Genomic DNA, 11,606 nt, shown 5'->3' on the forward strand with positions numbered 1-11,606 from the left:
CCCCTTAGAGCATCTCCAAAGGAAATGGTAAATGAAGAGGTAAAAAGAAATAACTATCATATTTATCTTTTTCCATAAAATTTCATGCTCCAATGGAAATGGTATTTGAGAAGGTATCTAACCTCTTCTTGATAGAAAAGATAAAAATTTAGTTATTTTTGTTTGGATTTTAATTTACCTTCTTTCCTTGGAGTCCTTTACTTTTTAAGAATGTATATTAACCTTTTTGAGAAGGTAAATGAGAAATATATCTTCTCAATATACCTTTTCCCCTTGAAGATGCTCTTAAAAAATGATTTTTCATGCAAAAAAGGTAAATATGGTAGTTATCCAAATTTACCTCTCCATTTATCTCTCCCCTTGGAGATGATATAACGATATCTCTTCAAATGGAAAAATGTATAATACCTCCTCATATACATCTCTTCTTGGAAAATGATTTTTCATGAAAAAAAAAGTAAATATAATAGTTATATGACTTTACCACTTCATTTACCCATCTCCAAGGAGTGGAGATGCTCTAATAAATGTTTGTTGCCGTTTAATGAATTGGCACACAGCATGGGGTGGAATGGTTTTCACCACTGTAGAGGATCTTCCCATTCAATTTCACAGTTGCTAAACAAAACACATTTTGTTTTGTTCTTGCAATTAATTGTGTCATTATGATTTTGGTAAGAGTCACTCACTACCAATTGAACGGTTATTAATGCAAGTGGAAAAGGATGAAAATATTGAATTTTTTTAACCATATCATAATGGCCACTATAACCAAAACCAGATTGCATTAAACAACAGAAGACTAATTTCTTCGAGTGTTCCTTTTACAATCAATGAATTAAATAATAGTAATTAATTAACCAAACAAAAATACCTAGAAAGTTTCCACAACTATAAATTCAGCCGCTTTCCTTTTCACCTTCATCAACATTAAAAGAGAGAGAGAGATATTTATGCAATGATCGAATTAGGTAATATATACAAAGTGGTGGTGGCGATGACGCCGCTTTACGTGGCGTTGGTGCTAGGCTACTCCTCCGTGAGGTGGTGGCGGATGTTCAAGCCCGACCAATGCGACGCCATCAACCGCTTCAATTGCTACTTCATCATCCCCTTCTTCACCTTCCAGTTCACCTCCGGCGTCGACCCCTACGCCATGAACTTCCGCTTCCTCGCCGGAGACGTCGTCGCCAAAGCCATCGCCGCCACCGCATTAGCTCTCTGGGCAAAATTCGCCAAAAAGAGCAGCTTCGCTTGGGTCATAACCTCCTTCAATCTTTCCAGCTTCAACAACACGCTCGTCGTCGGGGTTCCGTTGCTCAAGGCCATGTACGGCGCCGCCGGCGAGGATCTGGTGGTGCAGTCATCGGTCATCCAGTCTCTTGTTTGGTTCCCAATCCTCTTATTCATGCTCGAGTTCTGGCGAGCCAGCTCCTGCTCCTCCAACGATGTTGTGGAAGAGGAAAAGCCGCAGCCGATTTCTATGGATGCTGATGGTTCAAATAATGCGATTGTCGTGGTTGTTGATGGCGGAGCCGCTGTGGCGCCGTTGAATTTGAGATCAACGATGAAGCAAGTTGGCGCGAAGCTCGGAAAGAATCCGAATTGTTATGCGTGTGCGCTTGGTTTCATTTGGGCTCTGCTGGCAAAAAGGTAATTCATTAAAGTACTAATTCTACTCCCTTCGTCTACTATGTATAATAAAATGAATCATGACTCTTAATCGCAGATGGACTAAAATGACTTACCGGGACAACTTATAGTGGTCTCAGGAAAATATTTACTATGTTTTGTTTGTGTAAAAAATGTGGTGTTAACTTTTAGGTGGGATTTTGAAATGCCAAGCATAATGGAGGGATCAATTTTGATTATGGGCAAGGCAGGAAGTGGGGTGGCCATGTTCAGCATGGGTAAGTGGTCTAATTTTAGGAAGGAGAGATATAAATTTTAATAAATAGAAATGGAGAATTATAGTTATTTGATTAAAATGCAATCAGGGCTGTTCATGGCGTTGCAAGAGAAGGTAATAGCTTGTGGTGTGCGGCTTACGATTTATAGTATGGTTTTGAGGTTTGTGGGTGGCCCACTTTGCACTTCTGTTGGATCTATTGCTTTAGGCCTGCGCTCCAATACTCTGCGTATTGCTATTGTTCAGGTAATTATATGATTTTATTAATTACCAAAGGGTATTAATTATTTTACTAATTACATTTGCTAATTCAGGCAGCTTTACCACAAGCTATCGCCTCCTTCGTCTTTGCAAAAGAGTATGGACTGCATGCTAACGTACTCAGCACTGCGTAACTCCTTTTTTACCCCTAAACACATCATAATAACTTCTTTGCTAGTCATGTAAATCTAATTTGGATGCTCTTCAATTTTTCAGGGTCATTTTTGGCACTATCGCATCTCTTCCTCTATTGATCATGTACTACGCCATTTTAGATATGCTCCGTTGATGATTCCAAAGCAAGTTGAAGAATTCTCACCCAACAAACTTGAAATTAACTTATAATTATTCCAGTGGTATCGTAATTTCATTTAATTATTGGATGTACACTAATGAGTCCTTTTGTATCGTGTGATTAACTTTATCGATCATAGCTACAAAAATGATCTATATATATATATATTACTTTTAGAACAATATAAAGAAAATTCCATCGAATTCTATCAACGCATTTAGCAAGCACCTACGTGCTTGCTAAGTTGTTTCAAATTTTCTCACTGTTTTTTTGCACCAAAACTTATCGAGCACTAGCCTTTGTGCTAGGAAAATGCTCGCTAATTATGACAATGACTGAGCACTGATCTGTTCGGTAACCTCTCGATATCTTTTCGACGTTTTTGTGCCATAAAGACCGAGCACTTTAACTCGGTGCTCAAAAATGCTAGCTAAGAATTCTAGTTTGAGTAGGTGCACGTTTAATCCGTATGTACACACACAAAACATTGTCATATTATATTTATTTAGGCCAAGTAAAAAAGGCAACAAACTAAAACAGAAATTCCCAATGGGTCAAACATGTGATATGGGTTGCAAGTAAAGTGGATTTTTCTTATGTAGAACGAATCCTGCGGATGCCTTAGTGTCAATCTCTTGTTTTTGTGGAGTTTCCCAATCAAAAAAGTAGAGAAGGTTGGCCAGCGCCACTTCCATGTTGGCCACTGCTAGAGACGCTCCCACACACGCTCTTCTTCCAGATCCAAATGGTATGAATCCGAATTCTTGCCCTCTAAAATCAATGCTCGTGTTCAAGAACCGTTCAGGCATGAACTCATTTGCATTTTCCCAGTATTCGGGATCTCTACCAATGGCCCATATGTTCACCCACACAAACGTATTTTCTCGAATCTCGTAGCCATCTATGATGCACGCCTTTATCGTCTCCTTTGGTACCAGTGGTACGGGTGGGTACAATCTCAGAGTCTCTTTCACCACTGCCTTTAGATAGGGCATGTTTCCAATATCATCTTCATCTACTAACCTTTTGTCTCTCACTACGCTTCTAATCTCTTCTTGCACTTTTTTCATTGCATTCGGATTCTTTATTAGAGCTGTCATTGCCCAGGTTAGTGATGCTCCAGTTGTCTCCGTTCCACCAATTAATACATCCTACAAAATAGCATTCATGTTAAATACGAAATACTCTCTATGTCTTCAAAAATAGTCTTATTTTATCATTTTAGTTTGTTTTATAAAATTAGTCAATTTTCTATTTTTGGAAATATTTTAATCACACATTACATTGCTAATAAGGTGAGTCACACTATCTATTAACACTATTTCGATATCTTTTTTATTTCTCTCCTCATACTTTACCAGTTTCACATTAAAACTTGTGTTATCCCAAAAAGACCTTATTTTTAGAGGACGGTGGAAATAATAAAGAAATTAAAAGTTGTTAATTACCATGAGTATTGCCTTGACATGGTTCCAATCAATCTGAACCTCAGAGGAATGGTCTACCCTAAGCTGAATGAGGCGATGAAGAATGTCATTGGTCATCGAATCCGGTCTATTTGGATGAAGATGCTCATCGATGAGTTGTTGATAAAACGAATCCATCTCCTCAAAAATCTTGTCCACTCTTTTTGTGGAGCCGAGGAGTTTATTGATGAAACCAAACAGTACACAATCAGCCAAAAACGTTTCAGCTACGACCCTCCAAAATCGACCAAAAAGCCTCTCCAACTTTGTCCACGACCGTGAATCCAATTTCTTCCCAAACGCAACACGACACAGAACGTTACAGTTGAAGGACGACATAATCTCCCCTAGATTGATGGCCTCACTCGAGTCGGCCTTGCTCGAAACCCTAGAAATCATTGTAGAAATTTCATCGTGACGAATGGGGCGATAGGAGCGTAGTTTGTGGGGAGTGAAGAGGTGGTGAACCACCATTTTCCTCATCTTCCTCCAATAATCGGAGTAGAATGAGGTGGCTATGTCGCTGTGGTCGTACGTTAGTCTCAGCGAAGCAGAGGTGTACGGGCGCCCTGCGAAGGTCACGTCGTTGTGTTTGAGAGCCTTCTTCGCTGCATCGGCCGACGAGATCACGACGACTGGCAATCGACATAATTTCAGGTAGATGAGAGGGCCGTATTTGTATGATAGTTCTGTGAGCCAGATATGGGGCTTTGAGATGTTGATTTGATGAATGTTGCCAATGAGGGGAAGCCCTTTTGGCCCGGGGGGACCGACGAGGGGTTTGTCGGAGGTTTTTGTGGAGGAAAATGATGAGAACAGCAAGAGATGAGACGAGAAGAAGCATATCCATATTGGAAAGTGGAATGGGATGGGATGGTTAACTTGATGGTTTTGAAATCCCTATATATATAGACTACGCATTGCTTCATGTGTCTCAATAAATATAACTAACAATTCCTTTTTTTTTACTACAATCTATTCTAATGAAGATATAAAATTCTTTTTTATAAATAAAAATACTGATATTATTTTTATAGTTACAACTATGACTCCAACTCATTCTCCACGCTATCAATACTTCAATCATTTTTTTTTCGACATCTCTCATAATTTACCAATTTCGCATTAAAATTCGTGTCGTCTCCAAAGTCGCTATTTTTATGAGACGGAGAGAGTATTATATCAATAATTATTAATATTAAATATAAAGTTGAAGGTTTTTTTTTGTTTATTTATATTCCCTCCATCTAAAAATTATAACTATTTCCTTTTTAGTTCGTCCTTGAAAAGTACTCCCTCTGTCCCATTAGAAATGAAACGTTTTTCTTTTTGGTTTGTCATATTAAAAATGAAACGTTTCTAAAAATGGAAACAACACTCTCTCTACCTTTTCCCATTTCTTACTTTACTCTTTCTTCATTAACTCACAAAACAACATTACATAAAATCATGTGCCGAAAATCAAATGTTTCATTTTTAATGGGACGGAGGGAGTATGGACTTTCTAATTTTGGAAACTCATTTATCTCTAAAGAGGTGGGACCAGTTATGGAATAAAACTCGTGTTGAACCAAATGTTCTTACTTTTCAGAGACAGATGAAGTATTTGTTATATAAAAAAATAGTCAATGAAAATGTCAAATTAGATGTTAAATAGACAAATCAATAGACAATAGCTATATCTAGGTCCAATCCATCGGACCAGCCATCGGGTTCTAGATCAGCCCTATTCAGATTTTGGGTTAATATAATTGTAATTTTTTCAGGAAATATCAAACTCTAATCTTCCAAATTTAAGAAGTTATTCATGTTACTGATTGCACTAACATCCCTATATATTAAACTCTAATCTTCCAAATTTAAGAAGTTATTCATGTTACTGATTGCACTAACATCCCTAACATCCCTATATATTAATAAACCAAAATTAAACTCTAATCTTCCAAATTTAAGAAGTTATTCATGTTACTGATTGCACAAGCTCAATCGTCCGCCCTTGCGACGCGGCGTGTTTCTATTGGCCGTTGGCATTTTCTTTTTTTCTTTTTTTTTTAAAACTGAAAATAATACTAAAAATTTAAAAAATATATTTCCGGATTCCCAAAAATATAGCCGTTTTATTACTGCTTTTTTTTAATTTTTTTTGAAATTTTTTTAAAAAAATTTAATCCCTAAACCATCTATAAATACATACATTCATCATCCATTTGGACGAAATTCGGTCGCTTATGAATTTAATTATGTAATTTTTAATTTTTAGGATTTTAATTATGTAATTTTTATTTTTTAGGATTTTAATTATGTAATTTTTATTTTATTTGTAATTTGTAATATTATTCCGGATATTTTTAATGCATTTTAATTTTGTGAAAATGTTTTTATTCAAATTGAATAATAGAATGGTGGAGCCCTTGTGCTCGTCCTTGCGGAAGAGCACAACTGTGGGTGTTGTGCTCTTGCCTAAGAGCAGAAAGAAAAAGTGGGGCCGGGCCCACAACCGTGCTTGTTGGCGAGTGCACAGTTGTGGATGCCCTAACATCTCTAACATCCCTATATATTAATAAACCAAAACTTATCGCAAACAATAACTCTACAGTTGTTTGACCAAAGAATTCACGTTCTCTGTATAGTGTCGTTGAAATAAATTGAACACCATATACAAAATTCAGTCTAAGCTGGTAGGTCGGCTCAAGTTAGTATCACGAACAACCTAAGTTACGTTTTCATTAAAGAAGTGGTGTGTCACTGAGATAGGTGCACTTTTTTATAGTCTTGTCATTTGTTGGAATAGAAAAAGAGCAAAATGGAAACATAGGATCCCAATTATCCATACTAAATTAAACTCATTTTCCAATAAATATATCAAATAATAATTCTACTCTAGTAATTTACATTAAAGTATAAACCTAAAGAGTATTCCCTCTTTACTTATTTTATACACATTTGCAAATATAATTATATATATTTATCTAAATTGCATATTAATCTCACAATACTTTTTTACCAATAATTTCTTATAAAAAAACTATAATAAGATTTTACTGTAAAAAATTCACATATTAAATATATTATTTTAGGTGGTTGCAATTAGATAAATGGGATGATCGTGGGCTGATCGACCATACGTCCATGTAGTTAAATTAGGCTACTTGACCAAACCAATATAATTACAATGAATAATTAGATTATTGAATACTATTAGTATTTATTGATGGTGAGACATTTAGAAGGGGGCCGGCCGGGGAAATATAAACAAAGATGGTGTTTAAATAGACTTATTAATTTTTCTGGTGGATCACATGTGTGGGGATGGGGGTGCATTATCATTCATCAATATGCTTATATTTGAAAACAAATCAAAGAGAAAAACTAAAACGTACTATGTAAAATAATGTGAAAAAGAGAAGCCATCTGGATTGATAAATCTATTTAGAGCCCATTTAGAAAGGCCAATTAAATTAAAAAAATTGCTAGGGTTATTTTACCCTAATTTGCACATGCTCGGCTTCAAAGCACTTCAACCTTTCTCTATTTCTGTTTTGTTTTGTTCAAAATCAATTTGCGAGATTGGGGACGAATAATACTATTTATGTCATGACTGTAGATATATATACTTGTTCATGATGTGTTAAAAAAGAAAGAAAGAAAGAATCCTCTTATGTAATAGACTTGATCCACTAAAGTCCCGAGTAATGGTGTATGATCATTAAATTTTTAGTACTTTTATCAGAAAGAAAGTCTTTCAAAGATTGTATATAAATTTATATACAAAAATAGTTACCTTTCCTAAATTCTTCTTCGGGGCCTCGGGCAAATGTTATGCTGCACACTTGCACTTAGAGGTGCCCACAGTTCGTTAACCGGTGGTTACGGTTCGGAACTGTCAGCTCCGGTTTTAGAAAGTTGCACTCCCTTCTTCTGCTCATTTTCAAAGCACAACAAAAAGGGCTTGAATGCAATTTTACAAAAGAATTATGTTTGTGAATAATAGAGGCTTTTTTGACTTTAACTATTTTTTTTTCAAAACGAGTGCAGAAAATAAAATGTCTTTATTAAAGCGGAATGAAGAGAACTACTGTATAGTTCAAAGTTGCAAAAATGTACAAGTATATTGCATTTGAATTTGGCACGTGACTGGCACTGCTAAATACATGAAATCATATGTACATTTGCCTTGTGTCATTTGATAAGTGCCGAATCCAACAAAAATAACTGCTTTTCTGAATGATATGTTATACATATATCACGTAGGCTCTTTATATGAGCATCATTCTCGTTTGATGCACGTTTAACATTGTTCGTTTTTATTTATATATTTAGTTTGACTCTTATACATTAAAAAATGTTATTGATAATTTTAGTTCCACAAAATTCAAAGCTCGATTTGTTATATCCTTAATTTATTTTGAAATTATAGAGAAAATGAGTAAATCGAGCTCAGATTTTTATGAATTTGTGAAATTAAAACTATCAATAACATTTTTTTAATGTATTAGAATCAAACTAAATATATAAATAAAAACGAACAACGTTAAACGTACGTCAAACGGGAGTGATGCTCACATAAGAAGCTCGCATAAGGAATATAGCATATCATTCCTCTTGATTTTCTATAAAGTCATAAACTTTAATATAAAAATTGCGATAGCGAGTAAGATCGATTCCAAGGGAACTGGTCGGCTAGAGTCATAGAATACAACAAATTATTTGGTATAATTTGAAGCAACAAATTAAATTAAAATTAATGCTGCATTATTTTATTAAATTCTATATGTAAATTAGTTTTCAATGAATTTATCAATTTTGCACTAGATGAAAATATTTGGCTCTTATTTTATTTATACTACTTCTTTTTCTCATTTAAAGATAATTTTTTGGAGAAAATATTAGTAGTAATAAAAAGAGGATTAAAGTATAAACTGACGTAGTCATATGTGTGTTTGGAGAGAGAAATATGGACAAGACAAGTAATTATATAATTGGGCCGAAATTTCATGTATTGAAGCCCAAATACAATTTTCAGTAGTACCAAAGTTAAGATGTTCAAAGATTTTCCAAATTGAAGATCATTCGGTTTTTAAATTAAGTGACATTTTTCTTTGGGACACAAGAATTTGTAAAATGATTTTAATAAGTTAAACGGAAGAAATAAAATAATTAAAACAGAATAAATTAACTACTGCATTGAAAATGTTAATTTTGATAAAACATAAATTATACTGCACTTATGTAGGGGTGTTTAAAATAAAGAATACTCCTACTATAAATCACTTATAGAGATAGGGGAGTATTTTGTTCCAAAAATAATTAGTTAAATCACCAACAGCCTAGCCATGGAGTTGGGACGTGAAACCGAAACCTCATCGATTTCGACTGCAATGTCTCTTGATCAACCCTTTGTGGGGATGGAGAAGGACATGGAGCTTTTACTCTCCATGGTCAAGGATGAGCGGTCTTGGAAAACGAGCCTTGCTAGAATGATTTACAACCATGCTGACCTCCACTCTTATGCTCGAGCATGGGTGTGCATCCACTGAAACTTTCAGCCTAGGGCCGTCTTGGCCGAGATTTTGGAACAACTTGATCCCAACGAGTATGTACCCGGTAGCAAGGGGGTTGATTATTTGGTACGACAAATTTACAAATTTGTGGAGAGGAGGAAAAGTCTGGTTGTGATAGATGATATTTGGAAAAACGATGGTTGGGAGATCATGAGGGAGGCTTTTCCGATCAATTGTAACGTGTTCCTCATCACTCGTTCTGAGAGTGTTGGTAGTGAAGAATGTGATCATCTTTACAAGCTGGGAGTTATGACAGAAGATGAAGGGTGGGAACTACTGAAGAGAATAGCACTTCCCCAAGATTTTGGTTAAGGTCAGTTTGTTTTTATGTCTCTTCTTTTGTGATTTCTTCTGTTTAGATCAAGTATGTGCACTTGAGTTATAGGTGATGACAACTCTAGACATAATTTGTTAAGACTAGTTTATTTTATCAGTTGACAAGTGTGTTTGCTATAAGATTATAAAGTGGAAGAATGGGACTAATAGTAACAAATATATTAATCCAATTATTTTGCACTATGGCAGTTGAAACATTGGAAAATATCGGAAGAGAAATTGTAGTAAAATGTGGCCTGTCACCACTAGCAATTTCTGTGATTGGAGGAATTTTGCTCCATAAAAAAGAAGACATTTTGGCAGAATGGAAGAAGGTGAATATGAATTTGAGTCAAGGTGTTGAGGAATACGAAAGAGTAAAACATGCGTTAGAGTTGAGCTATGATGCCTTGCCTTACTACTTGAAACCATGCTTCCCCTATTTAGCATGTTTCCCTGAGAATGAAGAGATTAAAACAGAGAGATTGTATCTATTGTGGATGGCAGAAGGCTTCATTTCAGACAATGATAAAGGTCCTAACGAGACTCTAAGAGACGTGGCCGAGAGATATCTAACTGAACTTGCTACAAGACATATGGTTCAAGTGCAGAAAGGCGATTCTCCACTTCACAAGTTTGATTCGTGCCGACTTCATGATTTGATGCTAGAGCTCTGCTCATCAAAGCTTGAAGAAGAAAAGCTCTTCAAACACAATGATACACCTTCAACAATTTTCAATTTCATAGCAGAGTTAGATCCTTGATGCCCCTCAGTAAAGGTGTCCTTTCTTTTCGAAGAATAGGCTCTGAGGATAGTATGATTGGTTCTGAACGGACATTGCATAGTTCGAGGATACTTGAGTTTAAGGGAGATATGTTACCAAGCAAGGTGGGTAAACTAATCCTTTTGAGATACTTTAGTTTGACGGGTTCCTGTGTGAAAGAGCTACCAAAGTTCGTATGCAACATGCCATACTTGCAAACTTTAGATCTGCGAGCATGGTTTGTTGTTCTTAGATTGCCAAATGTGTTATGGAAGATGAAAAGACTAAAGCATCTGTTTCTCCCAAGGGAAATACAAGTGATTAAAGTAGAGAAGCCAAGACTAGGCTGGCTAGAAGTGACTGAAAGAGAGAAACTAAGACTAGATGGTCTAGACGAGCTGGAGACACTACATCACATTGACAGCCAGACTGTTCGGGCGAAAGACATCCTCAAACTGAACAGCCTGAAGGAAGTATGTGCTACAGTTCATGATATGGATAGCTTATCAGCAATCATCTAGCAGAAGAGCATATCATCGTTGCGTCTTGTTGTTAACCACTGTGATCTCAGCTCGGATGTTTTAAAGAACATGTTGATGTGTCCTTCGTTAGTGAGCTTGGAAATGACACGTGCAACGTCGTTGGCGCTGGCTTCCCATGCTACGAGGAAGGGATGGCTGAGAATGTAGTCAGTCGGTTTGAATATCCGGTATTGCAAGGTTGAGGGAGACTTGATGTTGGAGTTGGGCAAATTTCCGCGGCTGCAAGGGAGGGAGGTGGGGAGGATGATGGAGGTGTCGGTTTTTGAGGGGCAAACTCATTTCCAGAGGTGAAGAGGTTGGAACTTCATAGATGGCCAAATTTGAAGAAATGGGAAGTGGAAGAAGGTGGAATGCCAAAACTTAGCAAGTTGTACATCCGGACTTGCTGGAATCCGGAGAAGATTCCAGACGGTTTGGACTGTTAACTACGCCACGAAAATACCAAATTGCAAACAACGCCGCAGAATTAGACATTTCAGTAAAATTTGTACTC

General features: G+C 36.2%; 3 protein-coding genes across 4 annotated transcripts; 2 read left to right on the top strand and 1 right to left on the bottom strand.

The window, feature by feature from the left end:
* Positions 1 to 941: 941 nt before the first annotated feature.
* Positions 942 to 2,653, top strand: LOC121793769 (auxin efflux carrier component 5-like). 2 transcript variants are annotated; one of them, XM_042191805.1, is made up of 5 exons: positions 942 to 1,653; positions 1,825 to 1,910; positions 1,998 to 2,155; positions 2,224 to 2,300; positions 2,387 to 2,653. In XM_042191805.1, the coding sequence occupies exons 1-5, from the start codon at positions 959 to 961 to the stop codon at positions 2,457 to 2,459; spliced, it is 1,089 nt and encodes a 362-aa protein (XP_042047739.1). In that variant the 5' UTR covers positions 942 to 958; the 3' UTR covers positions 2,460 to 2,653. The 2 variants fall into 2 exon arrangements, with proteins under 2 accessions (XP_042047739.1, XP_042047738.1); XM_042191804.1 differs by having other exon boundaries at positions 2,224 to 2,286.
* Positions 2,654 to 3,019: 366 nt separating this feature from the next.
* LOC121797009 (cytochrome P450 83B1-like) lies at positions 3,020 to 5,018 on the bottom strand. Its single transcript, XM_042195751.1, has 3 exons — positions 5,010 to 5,018; positions 3,914 to 4,831; positions 3,020 to 3,616 (listed from the first exon to the last, which is right to left on the bottom strand). The coding sequence occupies exons 1-3, from the start codon at positions 5,016 to 5,018 to the stop codon at positions 3,020 to 3,022; spliced, it is 1,524 nt and encodes a 507-aa protein (XP_042051685.1).
* Positions 5,019 to 9,264: 4,246 nt separating this feature from the next.
* On the top strand, positions 9,265 to 9,804 carry LOC121797010 (probable disease resistance protein At1g59620). Its single transcript, XM_042195752.1, has 2 exons — positions 9,265 to 9,369; positions 9,478 to 9,804. Exons 1-2 carry the CDS (start codon positions 9,265 to 9,267, stop codon positions 9,802 to 9,804), a joined length of 432 nt encoding a protein of 143 aa, XP_042051686.1.
* Positions 9,805 to 11,606: the final 1,802 nt, after the last annotated feature.

Source organism: Salvia splendens, chromosome 3, assembly GCF_004379255.2.
Source record: "Salvia splendens isolate huo1 chromosome 3, SspV2, whole genome shotgun sequence".
NCBI classification, from domain to species: domain Eukaryota; kingdom Viridiplantae; phylum Streptophyta; class Magnoliopsida; order Lamiales; family Lamiaceae; genus Salvia; species Salvia splendens.

Coding starts and splice junctions, on each gene's coding strand:
- LOC121793769 (XM_042191804.1), top strand. CDS start 959: ATGATCGAATTAGGTAATATATACAAAGTGGTGGTGGCGATGACGCCG. Junction 1,654..1,824: donor TGGGCTCTGCTGGCAAAAAG/GTAATTCATTAA, acceptor GTTAACTTTTAG/GTGGGATTTTGAAATGCCAA. Junction 2,156..2,223: donor TGCGTATTGCTATTGTTCAG/GTAATTATATGA, acceptor TTGCTAATTCAG/GCAGCTTTACCACAAGCTAT.
- LOC121797009 (XM_042195751.1), bottom strand. Junction 3,617..3,913: donor ATGTCAAGGCAATACTCATG/GTAATTAACAAC, acceptor GCTATTTTGTAG/GATGTATTAATTGGTGGAAC.
- LOC121797010 (XM_042195752.1), top strand. CDS start 9,265: ATGGAGTTGGGACGTGAAACCGAAACCTCATCGATTTCGACTGCAATG. Junction 9,370..9,477: donor TGGAGCTTTTACTCTCCATG/GTCAAGGATGAG, acceptor TGAAACTTTCAG/CCTAGGGCCGTCTTGGCCGA.